At 43.2% G+C, this 26,493-nt stretch overlaps 2 protein-coding genes across 8 annotated transcripts in view; both read left to right on the top strand.

Annotated features, from left to right (window-relative positions):
• Positions 1-3,077: 3,077 nt before the first annotated feature.
• Positions 3,078-14,885, top strand: LOC137504097 (zinc finger protein 300-like). Of its 3 annotated transcripts, none has more exons than XM_068232080.1 (3): positions 6,311-6,399; positions 6,745-6,842; positions 13,130-14,885. In XM_068232080.1, the coding sequence occupies exons 2-3, from the start codon at positions 6,776-6,778 to the stop codon at positions 14,098-14,100; spliced, it is 1,038 nt and encodes a 345-aa protein (XP_068088181.1). In that variant the 5' UTR covers positions 6,311-6,399; positions 6,745-6,775; the 3' UTR covers positions 14,101-14,885. The 3 variants fall into 3 exon arrangements, with proteins under 3 accessions (XP_068088182.1, XP_068088181.1, XP_068088180.1); XM_068232079.1 differs by lacking the exon at positions 6,311-6,399 and adding an exon at positions 9,784-9,980 and having other exon boundaries at positions 6,783-6,842; XM_068232081.1 differs by lacking the exons at positions 6,311-6,399; positions 6,745-6,842 and adding an exon at positions 3,078-3,139.
• A 181-nt stretch (positions 14,886-15,066) lies between these two features.
• LOC137504098 (gastrula zinc finger protein XlCGF48.2-like) overlaps positions 15,067-26,493 on the top strand; it is a 29,635-nt gene continuing 18,208 nt past the window's right edge. For 4 of the 5 annotated variants that reach the window (XM_068232086.1, XM_068232082.1, XM_068232083.1 and 1 more), the window contains exons 1-4: positions 15,067-15,361; positions 22,245-22,428; positions 22,548-22,645; positions 22,752-23,028. In XM_068232086.1, coding sequence (XP_068088187.1) covers positions 15,350-15,361; positions 22,245-22,428; positions 22,548-22,645; positions 22,752-23,028 — 571 coding nt within the window. In that variant the 5' untranslated portion in view covers positions 15,067-15,349. Of the gene's footprint in view, positions 15,362-17,975; positions 18,017-22,244; positions 22,429-22,547; positions 22,646-22,751; positions 23,029-26,493 lie in introns of those variants that run through there. The other variant, XM_068232084.1, reaches the window with a different exon arrangement.

Below are 26,493 nucleotides of genomic sequence, written 5' to 3' on the forward strand. Positions count from 1 at the left end.
AGTGTACCTGTCACAAGGGGAAGAAGAGGATTTATACTTACCTGGGGCTTCTTCGAGCCGCCTGTAGTCCATCAGCTCTCTTGATGTCCATTCAGCCCCCTCTGTTCTGCCGCTGTATAGCCCACAACTCGGCTTAGTTGGTACCACTGCGCATGTGCGGCCTCGCGCCTCCTTATTCGCACTCCTGTAGTCTGGAGTATTCTTCTGTGTCAGCGCAGTTACAAGCCTTAAAGAGACACTGAAGCGAAAAAAAAATTATGATACTATGATTTGTATGTGTAGTACAGCTAAGAAATAAAACATTAAGATCAGATACATCAGTCTAATTGTTTCCAGTACAGGAAGAGTTAAGAAACTCCAGTTGTTATCTCTATGCAAAAAAGCAATTAAGCTCTGCGACTTTCAAAGTTGTGGAGAGGGCTGTTATCTGACTTTTATTATCTCAACTGTAAGTAAACAAATGTCTTTTACTCTGCCAGAGGAGAGGTCATTAGTTCACAGACTGCTCTGAAAGAATCATTTTGAATGCTGAGTGTTGTGTAACTGCACATATTATAGAATGATGCAATGTTAGAAAAAACACTGTATACCTAAAAATAAAAATATGAGAATATTTTCTTTGCTGCTAAACTTCTAGTAATTATTCATAGTACACAACCAATTCATTATATCATATCTTTTATTTCGCTTCAGTGTCTCTTTAACTAACTGTTAAGTAATGGGAGCACAATTGAGGAGGCACGTGACTAGTAGTCTGCTACTACCGGGTTGACATCGGCAGAACGGAGGGGACCAGACAGATACCGAGGGAGCTATTGAACTATAGGATGCTGGAAGAAATACCAGACAAGTATACATACTCTCAGGGCCGGCGCTACAATAGAGGCAAAGGGGGCAATTGCCCCAGGGCCCCAGAGCCTGTAGGGGCCCCCAAGCTTTCTCCCCTATCTTAACTGTTGCTTCCCAGGGCCTCTGCAGAGTCTTTGGCAGAGTAGCGTCTCCCCTGTGCTGGTAGGCAGGTAAGACGCTACACTGCCAAAGACTCTGCAGGGGCCCCAGGGAGCACAGTTTAGTTGGGATGGAGGGCCAGCAGCCAGCTCAGGGGCCCAGGAGGGAAATTTGGCTCCAACAAAGGCCCCTAATGCCACTTTTTGGTTGGGAGGTGTCTGTTGGGGGTCTCCCAGGTTAATTTTGCCCCTGGGCCCCATTGTGACTAGAACCGGCCCTGCATATTCTTATCTCGCTCCCTTCCCCCCCCAACACACACACTTAATAGAGTGTGAAAACTTCTGTTATGCATTATTTTAATATTATTTCCCATAACATATTTATTGATCAAGTTCATTGCATGGATTATAGATCATTATAAAGGTTGTAAAAGTTTTTAAATTATGTTGTCTTTTTCTCCGTCACCAAAACCTGGCATTTTAACAGGTGTGTACACTTTTTTTTTATACTCACTGTAGCTGCTGTGCTGTTTTATAGGCCTTGTGCTTTTTTTAAGAATGTTCTGGGTGAGCCCCATTCAACCTTCTGTTAGGAACTGACTAATTCCCTATGAAATATTTTGTTCACCTGGCTGTAACCTGTGTCTAGACCAGGCATAGGCAAACTCGGCCCTCCAGCTGTTAACCTCCCTGGCGGTAAGCTCGTGCTGAGCACGGGCTATGCCGCCGGGAGGCACCGCTCAGGCCCCGCTGGGCCGATTTGCATGAATTTTTTTTTGCTGCACGCAGCTAGCACTTTGCTAGCTGCGTGCAGTGCCCGATCGCCGCCGCTACCCGCCGATCCGCCGCTATACGCGTCGCCGCAGCCGCCCCCCCAGACCCCGTGTGATGCCTGGCCAATCAGTGCCAGGCAGCGCTGTGGGGTGGATCGGAGTCCCCTATGACGCCCCGTCGCCATGGCGACTGGGGAAGCCCTCCAGGAGATCCCGTTCTTTGAACGGGATCTCTTGATCTCCGACCGACGGCGGCGATCGGAGGGGCTGGGGGGATACCGCTGAGCAGCGGCTATCATGTAGCGAGACCTCGTCTCGCTACATGAAGAAATTTTTTTTTTTTTAAAACGTATTTGCTGCCCCCTGGCGGATTTTGAGAAACCGCCAGGAGGGTTAAGGAACTACAAGTCCCACAATGCATTGCAGGAGTCTTACAGCCACAGTCATGACTCATAAAGGCAAATGCATTGTGGGACTTGTAGTTCCGTAACAGCTGGAGGGCCAAGTTTGCCCGTGCCTGGTCTAGACTGGTCAGTGAAATTTCTATGCACAGTCCTTCCTTTAGTAAAATTACTTTTTTTTCCTTCGAAATTTCATGACTTCTCAGAAATTACTGTTAAAATGAACCTGAACTCTTGCACAGGACAGAAGGAAAACATAGAGAAATGCACCCTGTATGTATTTAGAGCCTAATTACATATGTGCCTAATCACAAGTTGCAATTTGATCTCTCCCCTGGGTCAGCAGACTGCCACAATAGATAAGCTCATTTGTAAATACAGGATGTTAACAATATGTCTGCTTCTGTGAAAGCAGGAAGTAGACACATTGCAGATGTATTGCAGGATTTGTATAGGCTGTAACAAAGTAATGTTTTTCTTTAAAGGTTATTATGTTGTTGGGTATCTTTCAGAGCAGAGAGGAAGTTCTGAGTTCAGGTCCGCTTTAAGGGCCATCGAAACAAGCACTTGTAATTGCTGAGCAGGGATTTTGCTTGGCCCAGATTGTATTGAATGAATACAAGTCACAATCAAAAGTAAAACAATTGAGGCCTCATGTCTGGGACAACATTGATTTTAATTGAAACATGTTATTTGTTTTCATTTATTTATTTTAAGTTTACTGCACAAGGATGATGCTGGGATTTGTCAGGGCTATTTCTGAAATGAGTGGCAACAGAGTATTGACTCAGTCAATATTTTGACCGTCAATTTGACTGTACAGTACTTTGGGGGTTTTTTGGAACAGCATTGTAATGGTGCCTGCAGTGCCTTAATTCTCCACTAGGGTGAACTGAACATCCCATAAACCAGGAGGAGAATGCACGGGAAGAGGTGGGACACGGACAGGAAGTTCAGACCTATAGGCAAACTGGGAGGAAGTAGAGAGGAGCCATTACAGAAACTGGCAGTAAGGAAGGTAATAACGGAAGATAATAGTATATTTTATATGTGCACTTTGTAACCCCTGTGTCCTTTCCCCCATCACCAGCATCTGTTGCTATGTATCCAGAGATTACTGATCCATACCCATCAGTCTCTGCACCACAGGAGCTTACACTCTAATGTCCTCACCACAGTCACACACTATTATGACTTTATACATGTATATAGCTCTGACATATTCCACAGTGCTGTACAGAGATCACTGATCCATTCCCATCAGGTTCTGTACCACAGGAGCTTACATTCTAATGTCCTCACTGCAGTTAAACACTATTATTATTATACATTCCTTCTTACTTACTTACTCCTTCTTACTTGCTTACATCTTACACATTCCACAGTGCTGCATAGAGATCATTGATTCCTTGCCATCATCTCTGGACCACAGGAACGTACACTCTAATGTCCTCACCGCAGTCACACACGATTATTATACATTCATATAGTTCAGACATATTCCACAGCACTGTACAGAGATCACTGATCCATTCCCATCAGTCTCTGCACCACAGGAGCTTACACTCTAATGTCCTCAGTCACACGCTATTGTTATTATGCATTTACATAGCTTTGGCATATTCCACAGTGCTGTACACAGATCACTGATCCATTCCCATCATCTGTGCACCCGAGGAGTTTACACTCTAATGTGCTCACCAAAGTCACACACTATAATTATTATTATACATTTTTATAACTCTGACATATTCCACAGAAGTGTACAAATATCACTGATCCATTCCCATCAGTCTCTGCACCACAGGCACTTACACTCTGTCCTCACTACAGTCACACAATATTATTATTATACATTTATTTAGCTCTGGCATATACCACAGCGCTGTACAAAGATCAGTAATCCGTTCCCATCAGTCTCTGTCCCAGAGGAGCTTACACTCTAATGCCCTCACCACAGTCACATACAATTATTATAATACGTTTACGGCGAGTAACAGAAGTATTTGAACACCCTGCAATTTCTCCCACTTAGAAATCATGGAGGGGTCTGAAATTCATATTTTAAGTGCATTCCCACTGTGCATTTAAGAAAAAAATCAGGAAATCATATTGTATGATTTTTAAAAAAATGTATTTGTATTGCACTGAATATATAAAGTCAGCGCAGGTCTATAGTAATACAGCTTTCATCATTTTTTGGTATACAGGATCTTCGAACAAAAGGGTAAAGAAGCAAGGCTTACCAGATTCCAACAACCCACATTATAAGGTTGTAAACGAGTTTGATAGGTGGTCCGCAGAACTTTCAAATGGTGTCGTTTCACCAGCGATGTTGCACAGTACAGATTCCTCCGGAATATAGTAGATATCCTGAGATCGCAGAGACTCACCAAAGGGGAGTCCAGTAGGATAGTGACATGAAAGAGATATACGGCACATCTAAGTGTAAACCGTCTTTATTACATAACAAGTAAAACAATTAAAAACAAGGATAAAGGAAAACTCACATACGGGGCCCGTGCACTGGGAACCCCGAAAAAGTAGCGCGCATAAAATGGTCAATAGAAGACCTCAAATAAAATGGCGCCGCCTGTCGCCTTCCCCAGGGAACATATTCCACAGCACAGTACAGAGATCACTGATCCATTCCCTCCAGTCTCCGCAGCAAAAGAGTTTACACTCTAATGTCCTCACTACGGTTACACACTATTATTATTACACATTTATATAGCTCTGACATTCCACATGTGCTGGACAGACGGACACAGCACTGTGGCCAATCAGAGCGAGGCAGGAGGGGGTATGTGGGACAGTAGGAATCACACATACAGCAGACAGGATGGACATTATTATCATAGATAAACAGAGATCAGGCATATTAAGCAGTTCAGCATTTAAGGGTTTCCCCCGGCTTGTGGCTAAGGATGATCACAGTGAACACCTGTTTCACATGTAAAGCAACACTTGTTGACAGCTAAGGATATTTTCACATTCTGCACGTTGCAATTACAACCGTAGTGTAAAGTCACATCATGCCTGCATGACTGTACAGTGAAGCATACACTACATTGAAAGTATGCTTCACACGGCCACTGTAAATGTGCCACATTGTCTGGTAAACACACAGAATGCTATGGGCTATTCTGGCAGAAGCTGCTGTGCTACTTATGCATCTGATGTAAAACTACCATACAAATATAATTGCAGCATTGCAATGTGATAATATGCAGTGTGCAAGGAGCCCAAAACAATGTTAAAACAAAGGGAGAGGGAGAAGGACGCCTAAATACACAAACTGCCTGCCCCCTGCTAAAATCACTCCTCTTCCACAATAAAACCAAATAAGAGTCACTCTAGCTCTAATTTTGAAAAAATAGTGGACCCATCTTCAGATCAGAACATTGAGACTTCATTATGCAGAACACATTTCGTGGAAGGGAGACACACTTCTCCAGGTCAGCTGTGCTTGCAAGTTGCTTGAAAACATACGTAGTTTGAGGGTATCAATCATTGAAATTAGTGTTGAGACTTCTGAAGTATTAATGAGAAATGTTCTATATTACTGATTGCTAGTGATATTGTGAAGTAGCTCACATTATTGTTTTCATGCATTACATGAAGGGATCCTAGTTGTTTGTTTGGTTCTGTTATGTTTCTATAGTTCTTATCTGTCCTTATGGGGGGGGGGGGTTCTTCCTTTCTTTAGCTTCTCTTGGAGGTTGAATGGAGGACGTGTCCGCCTTCATTGAGTCCTCTTCGGTTCCCTTTCTTTCTCTTCTTCTCTTTCTCTTTTCTTTTTTATTTTCTTTTTCTTCTTTTCAGCAGCATTTTTGCTGGTACAGTTTTTTTTTTACATTGTCTGTATACTGAACAATGTGCTGATGCACCTGTACTTTGATTTCATTGGGAGTTGTTTCCCCTATATTACCGCTGCTGTGTATATTCTCTGTAATGTTTACTAAACATACATTTAACAAGAAATATGTCAACTGAACATGTGGTTTGGGGGTGATGGTCCATCTCTCTGCTGAAGTATTCTGTACTTTATTACAAACCCTGTCCCTGTTCCATGTCTCGCTGTGCCAATGCAGGAGGAGGGGAGGCGTCTGGAAAGAGAGAAGGATCAGAAGGACAACACTGGAATAGAAGATCAGAGGAAATAAAAGCTAGAGAAAAAAAGGAAAGATGTGATGGAGGTGGAGCAGTATGTAGACGCACACAAGGAGCTCTACAAGGACACCATGATGGAGAATCAGCCTTCCTTCCCATCACCAGGTAAGAGGAGACTTTTATTTCTTGTAAAGGAGAGAGCAGCATGGAGGGTCCATTTAGATCAGTGCTGGGAAAGCTACGGCCCCGGGCCCTACCCAGTCCACACGTGCTGTAACGTCCGGATTCCTGTCCTCCCCCTTCCCTCCCTGCAGAGTGGCAAGAGGGATAACTTGCCTAATTGCCACTTCCAGACTCAGGTCTCCAAGGCAACAGTGGCATTATGTGACATGCAGCCAGTAAGTGCCTGCGGCCCGGGCAGCTTAAAGTTTTCCCACGCCTGACCTAGATCCTCCATCATCTGATAATCACATAGAGACAGTGTATTCAGTCAGTGTGTGTTTCCTACAGATGGATCCAGTAACAGAAACCCACCAGAGAGATGTACAGGTCCTCTTTGTTCTTGGGATTGTCCACAGGAAGATCTCACCACCCCTCACCATTATCAGGTAGGTTGAACTTGATATCTAGAGCTAGAAGTGACTTCAGACAATCTGAGGTTATGTTCTTCTTCACCTGGAAGATTTTTACGATTCATTCGTTCATTTTATACCTGACCCCAGTTTTCTACCTAAAGTAAATACAGGTTTGCAGAAGTCACAAGAGATCATTTTCTTTCATCTTGCCTGGACCACAAAAACAAGAAGAAAACATGTCCACATCTAATAGGACTTATAGCTCACTCTAGAAGGCAGGGCTCTGGAGTCAGTACAAAAATTATCCGACTCCTCCGTTTATGAAACCACCGACTCAAGGAACCTATAAATTGTTCCAACTCTGACTCCACAGCCCTGCTACAAGGTCTGTATTGACCTTAAAAGCATGTAAAGCTTGGGACATAGGAGGACATGCGACAGGTGAGAGTACTGCCAACACTCTGCATCAGTCGTCCCCAAATCGCCAAACCAGCACACGAGGTGTGTGTGGAAAGTCACACACGGGCTCCACGTGCTATAACATCTGCTGCCACAAGGGGCTCCAATGCAGAAGTACAGCGGACAACTTGAAGCAGTGGACAGGTAAAGTATTTTCACGCACGGGCACCGGGGGCACATATAACATTTGGGGGACATTAGCTGGGGTTGGCAAAGCGGTGTTACAAGGCTGATTCCTGAAAGATTTCATGCTAAAAATCAATTGGGAATCAGCCTGCAGTGTACGGGCATCCAACAGATCTCTCTCCAATCAGATTCTATCAGAGACAGATCTGTCTTTTATTAAAATCTGCCCATACATCACTACATCTATGGGCACTTTAAATCTAACTTGAGTTTTGCTTTCCTAAACAGAGGAGCAGGAAGTTACCTCCATGTATCACTTCAATCAGTGAGTGAATATGGAAATCATGTCCTTATATATGATTCCTAGTGGTTCTGGTTCTCCAAGACATTACTGGGTAATATTTAACACCTTCTCTTTTGTGCAGTAGCAGTGGTCAGCCACTGTGACAGATCTGTCCAAAAAGTAATTACCACTAACAAATGAGTAGGAGATACTATACACCATAAGAGAGGTTCATCTCCATTCCTCAGTATAACATCATAGTACCAACAAATGAGGAAACACTGTACACCATATGAAAGGCCCATCTCCATTCCTCAGTATAACATCATAGTACCAACACATGAGGAGGAGATACTGTACACCATATGAAAGGCCCATCTCCATTCCTCAGTATAACATCATAGTACCAACAAATGAGGAGGAGATACTGTACACCATATGAAAGGCCCATCTCCATTCCTTAGTACAACATCATAGTACCAACAAATGGGGAGGTGATACTGTACACCATATGAAAGGCCCATCTCCATTCCTCAGTATAACATCATAGTACCAACACATGAGGAGGAGATACTGTACACCATATGAAAGGCCCATCTCCATTCCTCAGCATAACATCATAGTACCAACAAATGAGGAGGAGATACTGTACACCATATGAAAGGCCCATCTCCATTCATCAGTATAACATTATAGCACCAACAAATGAGGAGGAGATACTGTACACCATATGAAAGGCCCATCTCCATTCCTCAGTATAACATCATAGTACCAACAAATGGGGAGGTGATACTGTACACCATATGAAAGGCCCATCTCCATTCCTCAGTATAACATCATAGTACCAACACATGAGGAGGAGATACTGTACACCATATGAAAGGCCCATCTCCATTCCTCAGCATAACATCATAGTACCAACAAATGAGGAGGAGATACTGTACACCATATGAAAGGCCCATCTCCATTCATCAGTATAACATTATAGCACCTGCAAAAAACTCCCACAAAAAAGAGTTTACACCAGGCCTCGCTTTGTCATGTAAAAAACTTTATTGTAGAAAATTTACAGCAATCACATACTGACTCAGAAGAAATCTAATAAAATCTTAAAAACACTCGGATCACAAGGATTAGCTCAGCAGTCCCTGCATCCACACATACTTCACATCCAACCATCCATGGCATTCATCCAGTGAGAATTAGCGCTAGATGCATAAAGTGTGGCCACACATCTCTGGGGAACCTAATTGCTTCACTGTTTGCTTTAAGGAGCCACTTCTGTCAGTACAGCTTGTCTAAGCCTCATCCTACACTAACCTACACTGCCAGTGTTTAATTGGATCGTATGGACAATTCCAAAACGAATGTTAATGCAGGCTGTGCAGATCTTGAGGGATATAGTCCATTGCATGCAGGTTTGCAAAAGTCACAGATTTAGCCAGATAGCAACATTGCGCAGCACAACAGTCCATCAATCATCAGCTGAGAGTGCAGTTTACAGAATCAGTAGGTTGACAGGTAGTTAGAGCACAAGCGTGTGTAAAGCCAGCAAAGCATCAGCAGCATGACAGCATGACATATACTCCATTTTGTTAAGCGGGGATTTGCGCCCGTGTCTTACGTGTCCCAGTCGGCTTGTGTTGGACCTGAGCTTGTGAGCTTGTCAGCATACAAGGTTCGCATCCGCTATACCATCTCACTGGTAATAGTGAAGAGCCACTCGCGCTCGGTCAGCGCACCCGCATAGCAGCAGGGACGGTGGTGGAAACGCTCTCGGAGCGGTGTGGAATCAAAGCAATGGACGAGGCCGGCCTCCTGTAGCTCCTCCCACCTACATGTTTCGCCCAATGGGCTTCATCAGGGTGTGGCTTAAGGAGAAGAGGGTTGGTCAGTCCTTTTTATATTCAGGCAACGATCACCTGACCTGTTCAGAGGCGCCATCTTTGTTACTGGCAAAGATGCCCAGACTTCAGTGATGCCTTTATACATGCTTTCCGCAGGTTTCAGGGTATGTAGCATAGAAGGATGACGCATATCTATACTTTATATTTTCTTTTCAGGATTTTTTTGTATTTATACCTATATTTACATTGTGACTTCCAGGCTCGATTGGAAATAGGAATAACAGCGCTACAATGCCCAGATCTGCATTCATACCTGGATTCATACACCCTGACACCTTTAGCCGGATCTGTGTATAAATACATTTAAAGCAATGTTCCCTTTCAAATCAGGGAATATTTTCATCCCATATGTCTCTGGCTCGCTCCCGTCACCACCTCCAATTGGCTATGCAGCAGGTAGGGCACAGACATTATTTCATGTTATACGCGGTGTGTACACTGCCTATGGGGCCATATATATTGCCAGCGGATTTGAATAGATACAGAGAAGGCAAAAAGTATACATATATCCAAAACAAAAGTAGATAAATTAGATTCAATTAAAATTGAAACTAGCGCTCACAACACCCGTCTATATGTGGAGTGGGACACATTACATTTTAGTTTCAAATCTTTTTTATTTGGTAGCAGTATAGATTACAAATATGCTTTCACAGCTTTTGAAAAATACAGACAAAGTAGCTTTTTAACTTAATACAATATAATAGTATAGATCGTAAAACATAACATTTTGTGCCGGTGTAGTGCTTTTAGGCAGCATTATCTATATAGAAGGATCATGCTACCTATATAAATTTTTTAGCATCAGTATATGTAGTTCAGCTCCTTATATTCTCATAGGTGCTTCTTGTAGGAGGGAAAAGACACTTTCAGTTAGTTGCTTACATTTTATGCTACTAGAGAGCCGAGCTAGCTATACAATTGAACTATATATAAAAAACAAAAGAAGACTAAACTAAACTAAACTAACAACAAGTAACGGTCGGTGGCCATCTGTGCGTGAAGTTTCAGCTTACTAGGGCTTGAGATGTCTATGTATGGAGGCATTGACTTCACTCCCTTGTGGATGGGGAGGGTTAAGTTTACAATCTCTCTTTTTTATTTTTATGTTATTATATTTGTAACTCGCTCTTGCATTCAGAAGGATTCTAATAAACTTCTGATTCCTGGTGTAGAGGCGTTCTGTATCCAGGGGAGCCAGATTTTCTCAAAGTGGTTGGTCCTATCCAACAGGTTTGCCTTTATTTTCTCATTAAGCATAGTGGTGTGCATTTTTGAAAGCACTCTAGAGTATGTCAGATTAGTCTGCTTCCATTGTGAAGCTATATAGGTTTTAGCTGAGTTCATTAAAAATTGTATTAGTTTATGTTGAGCATTGGTAACATGCTCTGGCTGCCATCCTAGGAGGCATACTGCTGGATCCAAATCTAAATGTATCACTAAGATATTTTTAATTTTGCGATTTAATTTTTCCCACAAAGACGTGGCTATCGGGCAGGACCACCATGTATGAAAAATAGTACCTATTTCCTGGCATCCCCTGAAACAGAGCTCCGAAACATCTGTAAACATACTATGCAATCTAGCTGGTACCATATAGGTCCTGTGGAGCAGACGCAAGGAAACCTCCATGTCGGTAACATAGAGACTCCCTTTTGAGAGTGTATCGAGACATTGTGACCAATTTTCATCATCTAGTTCTTTTTGGAGGTCACCCTCCCACGCCAACTGACATATGGATTTAAGCTCCTGGGTTTTAGCATTTAAGGTGGTGTAGATATAGGATAGCATACCTTTTTTCAGGGGGTCTGTCACACAGATGCTTTCAAACGGTACTTTTAGTACTTCTTGGCCTATTTTTGCTAATGACTTTATATAATGATGTAGCTGATGTAGCCTATAAAGTTCGCTATTTGGTATTGTTAGGTTAGTTACCATATTCTGTTGATTAACAATTCTGCTTCCGTGCAACAGTCGCCCCAGGGTAGTTAGATTATGCTGTAGCCACCAATTAAAATTTGATACAGTTTGTCCTTCTGGAAATTCAGGATTGTGTAGAATTTCAGTTAGCTGGGAGGGGTTCGATTGTAGATGGTACTTGAATCTCACTCTTTTCCATATTAAAATTGTAAGGTGTGTGAAAGGTGACCTTTTCTTAATCGTGGAACTATCCCACCTATTTGCCCAGAGTATGCCTTTCCAACTTAAAGGGGCCATGCAGTCATTTTCCAGTTTTACCCATAGGGGAGAATGTACTCCAGCGTATATTGTTGGTATAAAGGCTAATTGAGCTGCTTGGTAATACTTATAAAGATTCACATTACATTTTACATCAGGCTAATATGGGTCCAGGTAGACTGAAAAATTTATCTCAGAGTTAAGGCCATTAGGGGAAAGTGTGCCCAATTTATATATCCACATAGTCTCCTTACGGAGAAGTTCCCTCTCTATACTCACTTTTCTTGCTCCTTTAGCTATGGATGTCAAGACTTTAACCAGGCTACCCTTGAAGTTTCCCCCATGATGTTGTTGATAATGGTCTCTCAACGGTCCATTATTCTCTTCATTCTTATTTTTAACATTCGACATATGTTCTAATATTCTAGTTTTGAACATCCTAGTAGTCATTCCAATATAATGTAGGCCACAGGGGCAGGTCACCATGTATACCACCCCCGTCGTAAAGTTTTTTACATGACAAAGCGAGGCCTGGTGTAAACTCTTTTTTTGTGGGAGTTTTTTGCAGATCTAGGTATCTGAGTTTAAGGCCCGCAAGCAATTGATACATCTGCGCACACAGTGTGGTTCATGTGTGGTGCGGATAGATAATCAATTGATTGGTCATGTGAAGACCTATGTCTAATACAAATAACATTATAGCACCAACAAATGAGGAGGAGATACTGTACTCCATATGAGAGGCCCATCTCCATTCATCAGTATAACATCATAGTGCCAACAAATGAGGAGATACTGTGCACCATATGAAAGGTCCATCTCCATTCCTCAGTATAACATTATAGTACCAACAAATGAGGAGGAGATACTGTACACCATATGAAAGGTCCATCTCCATTCCTCAGTATAACATCATAGTACCAACAAATGAGGAGGAGATACTGTACACCATATGAGAGGTCCATCTCCATTCCTCAGTATAACACCATAGCACCAACAAATGAGGAGCAGATACTGTGCACCATATGAAAGGTCCATCTCCATTCCTCAGTATAGCATCATAGCACCAACAAATGAGGAGGATATACTGTACACCATATGAAAGGCCTATCTCCATTCCTCAGTATAACATCATAGTACCAACACATGAGGAGGAGATACTGTACACCATATGAAAGGTCCATCTCCATTCCTCAGTATAACATCATAGTGCCAACAAATGAGGAGGAGATACTGTACACCATATGAAAGGTACATCTCCATTACATGACCTATGAATGACATCACTGTTCCACAATATCCCATAGCTAGTTTGTTTGTGCCACATCTATGACTACACAAAATATAATGTTATCATTTTCCTCCAGCAGGGGGAGACGATGTTGAGAGCAATATAATGAAATCTCGTAGGTCACATCTGGATTATGTAGCAGAAGATAATGGTGTCACACAATGTTTTACAGAAGAAATTTCCATGACTGGAAATACACAACACAGGGGTCAGAATACAGATAGAGGAACAGATCCATCTAATCTGGAGGAATCTTCTTGTACATCACATCATGCCACACATACAGAATATCAAAGATTAGCACATCCGGAATGCAGAAAACCTGAAGCATCACTTTCTGCGCACCAGAAAAAGCAGTCACCCAAGTCGCAATGGTCATGTTCAGAGTGTGGGAAATGTTTCACTCGGAAAACTTCTCTTCGTGTGCATCAGAGAATTCACACAGGAGAGCGTCCTTTCTGCTGTTCAATGTGTGGGAAATGTGTCACTCAGAAATCAGAGCTTCTGTTACACATGAGAAGTCATACTGGAGAGCGTCCTTATTCCTGTTCAGAATGTGGGAAAGGTTTCATTCAGAAAGGAGATCGCCTTATACACCAGAGAGTTCACACAGGTGAGCGGCCTTATTCCTGTTCAGAGTGTGGGAAATCTTTTACACAGAAAGGAGATCTCCTTAGACACCTGAAAAATCACACAGGTGAGCGTCCTCATTGCTGTTCAGAATGTGGTAAATGTTTCCATGAGAAAAGACATCTTCTTGCACACCAAAATACACACACAGGTGAGCGGCCTTTTTCATGTTCAGAGTGTGGGAAATGTTTTCTTTGGAAATCAAATCTTGTTACACACCAAAAAATACACACAGGTGAGCGGCCTTATTCATGTCTAGAGTGTGGAAAATGTTTCTTTGAGAAAGGTAAACTTGTTAGGCACCAGAGCGTTCACACGGGTGACCGTCCTTTTTGCTGTTCAGTATGTGGGAAATGTTTCAGTCAGAAAGGAGATCTTTTTAGACATCAGAAAAATCACACAGGTGAACATCCTTAATCCTGTTTCGGAGTGTTGGAAATGAAATGTTACATTCAAAAAGGTGATCTTATACATCAAACATAGCACACAGGTGAGCAGCCTTATTCCTGTTCACAATGTGGGAAATGTTTTTTTAAGAAAAGTAAACTTCTCACACACCAGAGGAGTCATACAGGTGAGCGCCCTTTTTCTTGTTCAGAGTGTGGGAAATGTTTCAGTGAAAAAGTAAGCCTACTTACACACCAGATAAGTCACACAGGAGAGCGTCCGTTAGTCTGTGAGGATGCTGTAAATGATTCAGGGTAGGCTCACATTAAGCTAGATAATAGACTTTTTGCTGGAAACAGACATGTTGATGGGCCCGATGTTATTTACAGGATCTGTTCACGTATATCCATTTTGAATGTGTCAATTTGCGGTAGTGGAATGCAAAGCTCTACCTTAGGCTGGGTTCCCACTGCGCCGAGAGTCACAATGGATGTGATGTACAATCCATTGTGGCCGTCGTTATATCCATAGTGTCCATAGTAACGGACATGTCATTGATACTATACCAGAAAACGTGACTTTGCATTCCGTTGCTATAACAAATAAGTGGAAAGCAGCACGTGTGGTTAAATCCTAGTCTCAGGGTTAAATGCTTACCTCATGCTAGGTAATTTGTCCTGACAGGTGATCGCTCTGACCCTCTCGGAATTGCAGCCAGGAAACAAGGAAGAGGACCGCTGCAACCACCTACAGCAAGCCAAAAGGGAGTCAGGGATCCATGGAACTCATACAACCGACAGAAAAGGAGATTCCGCTACACCAAATGGCTGGGGGAAAAAAGTCTCCATTTATTGTCACATCAGTGGATACAAAGGTTAAAAGCTCACGCGTATCTGAGCTCGCAGCTCCTTAATCATAGCTATGATTAAGGAGCTGTGAGCTCCGATACGCGTGAGCTTTTAACCTTTGTATCCACTGATGTGACAATAAATGGAGACTTTTTTCACCCAGCCATTTGGTGTAGCGGAATCTCCTTTTCTGTCGGAATTGCAGCCGTTGCAATTTTTTTTTTCAAATTTATGTCCGAGGCTCTGGCCACACCCATCTGCATTGCGGCACGCCCCCAGCTCAGCAGCCTCAGCCTAATTGATGGCTGCGAAGCTGGGGGCGGGCCATGGCAACACAGGTGGAGGTTTCCAAAAAGCTTAGCCAGATTTCAGAAACACGGCTGTGATTGCGCACCCAAGGAGAGGGGCGGAGCATCTCCTGAGTCCCAATTATGTTTGATCAAGTAAGTATTTAACCACCCTGGCGTTCTGATTAAATCGCCAGGGTGGCTGCGGGAGGGTTTTTTTTAAATAAAAAAAAAAACTATTTCATGCAGCCAACTGAAAGTTGGCTGCATGAAAGCCCACTAGAGGGCGCTCCGGAGGCGTTCTTCCGATCGCCTCCGGCGCCCAGAATAAACAAGGAAGGCCGCAATGAGCGGCCTTCCTTGTTTTGCTTACATCGTCGCCATAGCGACGAGCGGAGTGACGTCATCGACGTCAGCCGACGTCCTGACGTCGGCCGCCTCCGATCCAGCCCTTAGCGCTGGCCGGAACTTTTTGTTCCGGCTACGCTGGGCTCAGGCGGCTGGGGGGACCCTCTTTCGCGGCGGATCGCCGCAGAGCGGCGGCGATCAGGCAGCACACGCGGCTGGCAAAGTGCCGGCTGCGTGTGCTGCTTTTTATTTGACGAAAATCGGCCCAGCAGGGCCTGAGCGGCAGCCTCTGGCTGTGTTGGACGAGCTGAGCTCGTCCAGACCGCTCAGCAGGTTAACCCTGAAACTCCCCCCCCCCCCATTCCAAACCTGCAGCATTAGTCTGAATGAAAGGCTCTGCTATTTCATACTCGAGGCAGCCTGAGATCACTTGTGCAGCAACGTAATGAATGGTGTAAACAAAAGCCAACTAATCAGGCTTCAGAGGAGTCCTGGTGCTGTAATTGGATGGAAAAGCTTTATTTATAGTCACCTGTGAGGGATGCACAGAGCACCTGGTTAAAGGACAACTGAAGTGAGAGGCATATAGCATATTCATTTATATTTATTTCCTTTTAAGCAATACTAGTTACCTGGCTCTCCTGCTGATCCTCTGCCTCTAATACTTTTAGCCATAGACCCAGAACAAGCATGCACCAGATCAGGTGTTTCTGACATTATTGTCAGATTGGACTAGATTAGCTGCATACTTGTTTCTGGTGTTATTCAGACACTACTGCAGCCAAATAGATCAGCAGGGCTGCCAAGCAACTGAAATTATTTCAAATGAAATAAATATGGCAGCCTCCATATAACACTTACTTCAGTTTTTGTGTGAATCACAACCACTTGATTTCACAGGGGACTGAAAGTAACTAAAAAGCCTTGTTACCAAAAAGCAATGCAAGAAATTGGTGACTCTGCATTATCAGACTGGTCCGATCTGTACGTAATCCATATGCTGCACTGTACTAACACCTAGCGGGTGCATATTTGTGTACTTTTTATCTGTAATTTCCTATTCTTTTATAATGTATTTCTGTTGTATAAACTTTATTTAATAAATATTTATTTTTCTTCTTCTGTAAATATTTCTGCACTGATGTATTGTTCTTTTATTAAAACAATATCTAAAAGAAAATGCGTTGAATCTCTGAATGCTCTAACTAGAAATGAAAGAACTCCTGTTTACCTGAACTGCTGTATTCTTTGTAAACGTTGTGATATCCCTGCCTGGATGTAGCAAGGAGACCTTTCCAGAACTCAAATTGGCAGCAACTGTTTTTTTTTTTTGTGTGTTGGCAACTGTCTGTGTAAAAAGGTAATAGGTAATGGGCCATCATCCCTAGTGGACGATGGACTACTTTGCTGCCTGGTGCCCACCAGGTCACGACCACTAGGGCTTGGCCCACCAGTGATGAGGAGAACAGGAGGGGAGGTTCCTGCAGTAGTCCCCCAGCATTTTCTATGTGGGGTGATTGCCACACTTCATATGTGGGGTGACTGAGGCACTTCATATGTGTATTGATTGCCGCAATTCATATGTGGGGTGACTGCCATACTTTGATTGCAGCACAGTGCAGGTATGGGATTTTCATCCCACTTTATAACACAAACACTGAAACCACAAGGTCTTCTTTCTTGGGGGAGAGCATGGCGGGGTAACCTGCCCTAAGGAGAGCAAATTATTGCAGAAATAATTGCCACGTGCTGCGCTGATGGACCTGCTGTAAAGCCTTATGTCAGCATGACAGGGCCTCTTGTGAGCTCCTTCATTATCCTGTTCAGAGGAAACATCTGTGTATTCCTGGGAGGGAAGTACAGAATGCAGATAAGAAAAATTGACGTGAGGACAACATTTTCTTTCTTTTTTTTTCTTTTTTTTTTTGTATTATTGAAAGAGGACAGAAATGATTTTTACAATTAATAGAATAGTGTGCAGAAGATATTAAAGGATTACATTTCTATCTAGGATTAAAGAGTAAACGGGAAGAAATTATTGTAGGAGTGACAAAAGGGGGTGAAGAAATTACTATATGTTATAACAAACTTTAGGAATAATAGTAAAGAGCTGCAGAAAATATTTTAGGTTTATTACAAGACGTTCAGGGCTTTTTTTTTAATTTATGGGGGGAGGGCGTCAAATTATTTCAACATTACTAGAATATAGATGACAAATAATTTAAGTATTAGTGACATCAAAGAGGGCAGGAATTATTTTATTATTAATAATGTGAGAGATTTCATGTAGACACTCACACTGAAGTTATGTTGACTGCAGTTCCTCCATTGTCCATGTGGTGGCAGGCTCATATAATTTTAAATGGAACGCAAAAATAGGGAGTTAAGGAGCAAAGGCAGGAAGTTGAGTTTAGAAGGAGTGAGGAAAAGACAAGAGACGATTGCTAGAACTGGCATCGGGAAGTAAGATACTATTATTTACATCCAGGCAGTAACCTCCACTCCGTGACCTCTCGCCCGTCACCACCAGCTGCTGCTATTTATGCAGAGATCATCAATTCCTATCCCATCAGTCTGTACACCAGAGGAGCAACAGAGTAACCAAGCAGCTCGGGGTAAACCACTAGGAACACTCAGGGCCGGATTTCTGGCAAGGCCACATAGGCCATGGCCTAGGGCACCAGAAGTTTAGGGGCGGCTCAGTGAGTGGCAGTAGAGCTGTTCTATGCAGCCATCTTTATCTACAAGGACAGCTTTAACCTTTGAACTCACTGTCCTGTACTTGTGATGTCCCTGCAAGATATGTAAGCTCTATCCTGCAGGTACACATCAGCCTAACTCTCATGGTGACACATTGGGTCCATCATTAACGAGATGGCAAGCATACCATAACATACTAGAACATATAATCTATACGCATATTACTAAAATAGCTATTGTCTGTGACTCCAATGATGGAAAGTAAGGAGAATTCTCGTTGGGGCACACAGAGCTAACAACCATACAGACGATATAGTTAGCCTTGGGCGGTAAAAAGTACAAATCCGGCCCTGGGAACACTACACCAGAGGAGCTTACACTCTAATGTCCCCTCCATACTTACACACTATTATTATTATATGACATATTCCACAGCTCTGTACAGCGATCACTCATCCCTTCCCATCATTTATGCACCACATATATTATTAGTATTACTAGCAGACCCAAGCTCGTTTAAAAAGGGGCTATAGGTCTGATTCTTGCCGCCACCCACCGCATGATACTGCGCACCCACACCTGTCCGCCCGCTCACGCCCGCCCGGCTCCCTGGCCCCATCCTCCTGTCTTTGTGAGGCTGGGTCCATGCGCAGTAGCAAAATGCACAGACTTAGCTACACAGGGACAGCGTGACACAGGGACACGGGTTTTATTATAGAGGATACATTTATATAGCTCTGACATATTCCACAGCTCTGAACAGAGATCACTGATCCCTTCCCATCAGTCTCTGCACCAGAGGAGCTTACACTCTAATGTCCTCACCACAGTCACACACTATTAGTAGTATAATACATTTACAGTAGCAATAAAAAGTATAAATAAAAGTATAAGTATAAATAAAAAATCTCTGTCCAAATGAGCTTACACGAAAATAACCACAGTCACACTCTATTATTATACATTTATATAACTCTGACATTCCATGGCATTGTACAGAGATCACTGACCCCTTTCCATTAGTCTCAGCAGCACAGGAGCTTACACTCTAATGTCTTCACCACACTCACACACAATCAATATCATACCTTTATATAACTGACATATTCCACAGCTCTACAGAGATCACCGATTCCTTCCCATTTTCTCTGCACCAGAGCTTACACTGTAATCTCCTCACCCGAGTCATGCCCTATTATTGTTATACAGTTATATAGCGCTGACATATTCCACAGCGCTGTACAGAGATCACTGATCTATTCTCACCATCTCTGCACCAGAGAAGCTTACACTCTAATGCCTTCTCCACACCCGTGTCAAATATCTTATCGATATCTGCCTTAAATGACTACCAACTACTTAAAGGGCCAGCCAGCTAACCGCCGCAGCCCTGCCCCACGCGCGTCTGTCAGCGCGTATCTCCGCCTCTCCCCCGCCCCTCTCAGTCTTCCTTCACTGAGAGGGGCGGGGGAGAGGCGGCGAGCGATGCGCGTCTGATAGACGCGACTGGAGGCAGGGCTGCAGCCGTTAGCCCTGCCTCCAGGAAGACAATTTCAGCGACCAACTTTCCGACCAACTTTTGCGGGGGTGGGTTGGGGGTGAAGGGACCCCCGTTTAGCCGCGGGATAGCGGCGTTTTAGCAGGGGCACACGTGCCCCTGCTATATATGAGAGCTGAAGCGAGATTTAGTCTCGCTTCAGTGTCTCTTTAAAGTCGTCATAATCAATATTAGTCAGTAGTCGGTGCGTAGCTCACTATAAACAGAATATTTATAGGTTAACAGGTTTACCTCTGGAAAAAATAAGCAACAGTCATCTGTTGAGTTTTATAAAATTATATTAATATAAAAAATAGATAAAGCATATATACAGGAATATATGAAGAATAGCATAAAAAAAAAGTTATCTAAAAAACTTAAAAAACTGCTGAAGTTTGAAATGACAATTCTTTAACGTCTATATAAGGTATTGTCAATAAATTCACCAAGAATAATGCATATTACCTCTCTTGTGTTCTAGAATCACAGTGGAAGATAGTCTCTTGCTAGGCCTCAATCGATCTCAGTAGAGTTTCAGGCTCAATGATCAAATATACCAGCCTGGCAGGGCTTTTTATTGTAAAGTTTCTAAGATGGCGTCTGTTAGGGGACTTTATGGTGACGCACAAAACTCCAACTTATTTTTAACTGGTACATGCTAACATTTTGTGACATTTTTAACTATCGGGTTATCTGAGCAGGTGCGTACATATATGACGCTACTTGGCTTATTTATGTAAGTATAATCTACATCTTTTCTAATCAAAATTACATCAATAACATTTTAATTAGATCATTTGACACAAGTGATGATCCAGGTGCTGTCCTTATGACATCTTTCTGGATCTGATGGACGCCAAGATATATGCGTATGTTCTTGACTTAATCTAGGAACTTGGCATGTTCTTTGGTACATCATTAATTAACAGGGATTTCCTGAACGCCCCCTATGGTCACAGGTTGTGCTGTCTTGATCACATGGCTTATTGATTTGGTTTGATATTCATAACAAACAGCCATGTACTTTAATAACATGCTAACATATATAGAAAGCAAACTTATTTACCTTATTATATAAATCTATCATTGATCAACTCATTAATTAATAACTCTATGATCACTATACATGATCTCTATACAGCATTAATACAGTATATCAGCGTATAGCAGGCTTAGCTTCTGTAGTGCATGTGGTTGGCCTTGCATAAGCGCATTGCATTGCAGCCAGAACTGAGTATAGTCAAAACATTTCTCCAGTGCTATCTTAATATAAACATAACCTTGTACAGGGAACAAACAGCTTACTGAAGAAAATTATATTAAGGGTTACTCTAACCAACAATCTAACTGATTAAAGAAGAACTCTGCTTATAATCATAAAATCATGAAATTAACTCAAATAATCCGCAGAACATTTTAACACATATATAATCAGTTTAAAGCAAGATGGGGATTATTTCTCTGCATTAATATGATTTTCTGACACCCGCACATTGTTATACATTTATATAGTGCTGACATACAGTATTCCTCAGTGCTGTACAGAGATCATTGATCCATAACCATCAGTCTCTGCACCAGAGGAGCTTACACTCTGTCTGCACCACTGTAACACACTATTAATATTTCACATTTATATGGCTCTGACATATTTCACAATGCTGTACAGCGATCACTGATCCATTCCCACCATCTCTGCACCAGAGGAGCTTACACGCTAATGTCATCACCACACTCACACATTATCAAGAGCACTGTGTTCAGCATCACCCATGTGGCCAATTTGACCCTAATAAGCCCGACTACAGATTTATTTTTCAGTTTATCAGTTGAAAGATTGGTAGGCAGACACAGTTGTAAATATTTGCCAAGCTGGCAAGGGGAGGAGCAGTGAGGGGAGGGGAGGGGCTAGTGTTAAAAGAAGCTGGATAGGGGAGAAGCTTTGTACTGCATTGAGGGGTGTAGATCTAGCAGGGACAGCAGTTCAAGTTGTGTAAGATAGTAAATCAATCACTATACCATTAATTCCATATGAGTGATCAATTGATTCCTGGATTTGGTCTGTATCTGTCCCCTGTGGCTGCCTTAAGTTGGCAAAGCTGTACTGAAGTATTATGAATTTAAAGGGTGGTTCCCATAGCTTGATAAAGGAAGATAAGGGTAACGCTAGCTCTGAAAAAAATAGTGGACCTGTCTTCAGATCAGAACATTGAGACTTTATTATGCAGAACACATTTTGTGAAAGGGAGATACACTATTCCAGGTCAACTGTGCTTGCAAGCAGTTGGCAATAATTCTATAATAAAATACTAGTATATAAACATACTGTATATGGTGATAGAAATATGTGAAGGGAACTTGTGGTTTGGGAATAAAATCTCATCTACCTGCTGAAGTATTCTGTACTTTATTACAAACCCTGTCCCTGTTCCATGTCTCACTGTGCCATTGCAGGAGGAGGGGAGGCATCTGGAAGGAGAGAAGGATCAGAACAAGAACATTGTAATGGAAGGTGTGAAGGGCTGTAAGGTAGAGAAGAAAGAGGAAGATGTCGTGGAGGAGGGGCAGTGTGCAGAAGCAAACAAGGAGCTTTATAAGGATGCCATGATGGAGAATCAGCCACCCTTCACATCACCAGGTAAGAAGAGACTTTTATTTCTTCTAAAAGACAGAGCAATGCAGAGGGTTTACCTACATCCCCCATCATGTGATAAATACATAGCAACAATGTATTCAGTCAGTGTGTGTTTCCTACAGAGGGATCCAGTTACAGAAACCCACCAGAGAGATGCCCAGGTCCTCTTTATTCCTGGGATTGTCCACAGGAAGATCTCACCACCCGCCACCATTATCAGGTAGGTGGAACTTGATATCTAGAGCTAGAAGTTACTTCAGACAATCTGAGGTTATGTTCTTCACCTGGAAGATTTTATTTTTAGCTTTACTATTTTGTGTATTTAGGCAGAAGAGCTGAGATACATGAAGCCTGAGGAAGAAGAGACCTATGTGACGGGTGACCAGCAGTCTATGGAGGAGGGGGACATGATGAGGACAATTAAAGAGGAAGAAGAGGAGATCTCTGAGGGTTATGATCAGCAGCCTATGGAGGAGGGTGACATCATGACGTTAATTCTAAAGGAAGAAGAAGAGACATATGTGATGAGTGATCAGCAGTCTACCAAGGAAGGTGACGTTATGAGGACAATTAAAGAGGAAGATGAAGACTTAAAAAGCTGGGGTAAATCTCTTTTTTTTTTAAAATAACATTTTGTTACCTCTCAAATATGTGCACACTGGACAATGTACTGGTGACATTAAGTCAATGACTGAGGAAGGTTGCTGTAAAGGAATGTCACCTGTGAGGGATCATTACCCGATCTCTCAGGTGATAGTGCAGGGCCAACCCAACAGACTTACCGCTAGTGGCATGTTCTGTTGCTATGCGGGTGGACGGAGAGTAAGTTTGGCATACAATTAACGTCACGCGGTGAAGGGCTGAGTGGAAAGAATAATGAACTCGGCCAGTGATCTGCCGACTCGGGTACACTAAATATCTAGATGTACTTTAAGAAATGTTGGAATATAGTACTTCTGAGGTGGATGTGTTAGCCATTAACGTCATGGAGAACTAAGGCCACTAAGACTAAGACCACCACTGCAGTGGGCTAAAGAGAACTAAAAGCCCCACTACTGAAAATAATTTGCTTTGTACAGTATTGCCTTCTTAAAACAGAAGGCATTTCCAAGTATTCAGTGTAAAGCAACTCATGGGGAGTCCATGAGGGGGAAAGAGGGGAAAAGGGCCGGAGCCCTGTTTGCCATGGCTACCCTTCCGTTGCCATCTTGTAGACCTTCTTACTCATTTTGGACTGTGAGGCTCTGACCCCTTAAGGACCAGAGCCTTTTTATAATGTTTCACTTCCTGATCTCTATGATTGGCTCACAGTGATGAGAGGGTCAGCTGCCAATCAAGGTATGGAGCTCAGCTGTCTTTAGACGTATCAGGCTTAAAGTGAACCTGAGACGACTAACAATAAAAGATTTATACATACCTGGGGCTTCGTCCTGCTCCCTACACATCGATCACTCCCACGCCATCTTCCTCCGCTGTCTCCCGTTAACAGCCCAGGTCTGTGGTGAGTCGGGGCGCACTGCGCATGTGTGTCCCAGCTGAGTGCGTGCACCCCACAGCGCGCCCATGTCTGGGAGGGCTCTGCACCTGCACAGTGCTACTACACAGGAGCAGAAGACTCCCAGCCGCAAAAGCGAGATATGGGGGGGGGGGGCGCAGCCACACTGCACATGCGCCTACTGGCCCCGACTGACCAAACTTACGAGGCTGATAATGGGAGAAGGAGAAGGTGGAGGAAGATGACGTGGGCGTGATCGGTGCGGCGGGAGCTGGAGGAAGCCCCAGGTATGTATAAATCTTTTATTATTAGTTGTCTCAGAGTCACTTTAAGCAGCCACAAGAGCTGCTTAAGGAGGAGGAGGAGAGACTGCACACCATATGAAGGTCCATCTCCATTCCTCAGTATAACATCATAGCACCAACAAATGAGGAGATACTGTACACCTTATGAAAGTCCCATCTCCACTCCTCAGTATAACATCATAGTACCAACAAATGAGGAGGAGATACTGTACACCATATGAAAGGCCCATCTCCATTTCTCAGTATAACCTCATAGTACCAACAAAAGAGGAGGAGATACTGTACACCATATGAAAGGTCCATCTCCAATCCTCAGAATAACATCATAGTACCTGTTATAATTTAAGTAGGCCTCAGTTATTTGGACTGAGTTAGTCAAAAGGGCTTGGAGTGCAGATCGGCCCTTTAAGGGGATTTTCTCTTAGAGAGAAAATCTGCAGTTCTGTCAGCAGAACTAGAACATACCAAGAAGCTGTTCTAGTACAAGGCCGCAGGTCTCCATGACCTGGGCATGTACCACCACCAGAACAGTAAACATCAGCCATATTTACTAAACATCCACATTCCTGCATATAGGCCAAATGCCTCATTGATTATTAATCAAGTAGGTGGGTATGATGACACCACAAGTGGGTCCACCAATAGACTGATCTAGGGGGTGGCGAAGATGATGTCATATTTAACTCTTTCCTAGTCGGTATTAAAGGCTGAGGGAGCTATGAGAGCTCACTTCTGCTTCTTCCTTCCGCACTAGCTCGCAAGGCCGACTGGGACCTCTAAGCATGTTCTTCCTTTCTGTAATCTGATATAATGGATGCTGTACATAGGTAGTTTAGTGTAACGTAGTTAGGAAGAAGGTACCTGATTGACTTCCGTAGGGAGTCTAATCACGAGCTTGTAACGCAACATGAAGATTGGCGTGGCTAGGATATGATGAATGTATCTATCTGTATTCCTGTTTCCTGAATAAATAACGTAAACATTGAAGAAGCCTGAGAAAGTCTATCTCCCGTTTGCTGTGTGGAGAGTCAAGTGATCTCACAGTCTGTGAGACGGTGGTGTCGAAGCAAGGTGATATATACCAGTTTATAACAGTGGTGCTGAAACCCTTCCCTGCCTAGCAAAACAGGCAGACGGGGCCGGGGCCGAGGTAGTTTTCAAGATATTCCACAGCAAAACAAGCGGAATAGACGGACGCGGACTGTTAAGCTTATCAAGCTGAGACTGATAAGCTGGTGTGAGTGTGTGGGAGCCGAGCACACACGGGCTGCAATTCGAGGAAACCAGCGGCGAAACTCGTGGATGTTAAACTTTGACTGTAAGTGCACGCAGTCATAGCCTAAACCGGATCGCAGGTGACTGGAAGGCTCCGAGGCCGGCTGGCAGCTGCCGCTGGAGATTGATCCGCTGAGCCAGTGTGGGTACACAGAGATGACGCTCAGTAGTTCCAGGGATGATCCACTCAGTTTCGTGGAGTTGCCAAAAGCTGGTCAAATTGGCAGGCATACGAAGTCCTCTGCTCAGGCAAGCATGATTTACGTTGTTATATGGCGTTATCTGTGTTGTATTTGGTGTTATAACAAGGAGAGGATAATGTGGTTATATGTACATTCTGTGTTAATTGCAGCGTGGAGGCTGCGTGCTTCATTTTTTTTTCTTTTTTTGTTCCTCCTTCTATGTTGGGTTTGTTTTTTTCTCCCCGTCCAGAGACTGGGAGTGATGCCAGCTGTGTTTTAGCCTAGCAGAGAGCGCCCCGCGGAAGAGATAGGGGGGCGGCTGTCGAGCAGGTGGAGGGGGGAGAGAGGGGATAGAAGAGGAAAGCGAGTGTCTTTTTGTTTGTGAGATGTTCTGCAAGTTTCTCGCATTTCCAGTCGGTGCTGCTGCTAACATGTTTTTCAATGTCTGTATTGTGTTGCTGGGTGTGTGGTGAGCTCCGGCTGATAACGGTCTCAGAAGAAGTTCTAGCTGGGATGTTAACAGTTAAAACAGTTAAAGTGGTTTGGAGTCGTATAGCTCGCTCGGGCGGTTCTTAGTTATGTCTGTGATAGAGTGAGAAAGATTCCTACGTCTCTGGGGATCCGTATGTCTGATTGCAGTTCGGATTACAGCTGAGACGTGAAGGAATGCTGAGGCTGATCTTTGTGCACTGTGGATAGATGCTGAGTAACTATGCATAAAAAATGTTTGTTCTGTTTGTATTTTGTTTTCTCTCCTAAGATATAGGAACGAGAGGCTGCTATGGGAGCAGCCATCTTAGCTGGCAGTCCA

Source organism: Hyperolius riggenbachi, chromosome 4 (assembly GCF_040937935.1).
Source record: "Hyperolius riggenbachi isolate aHypRig1 chromosome 4, aHypRig1.pri, whole genome shotgun sequence".
NCBI lineage: Eukaryota > Metazoa > Chordata > Amphibia > Anura > Hyperoliidae > Hyperolius > Hyperolius riggenbachi.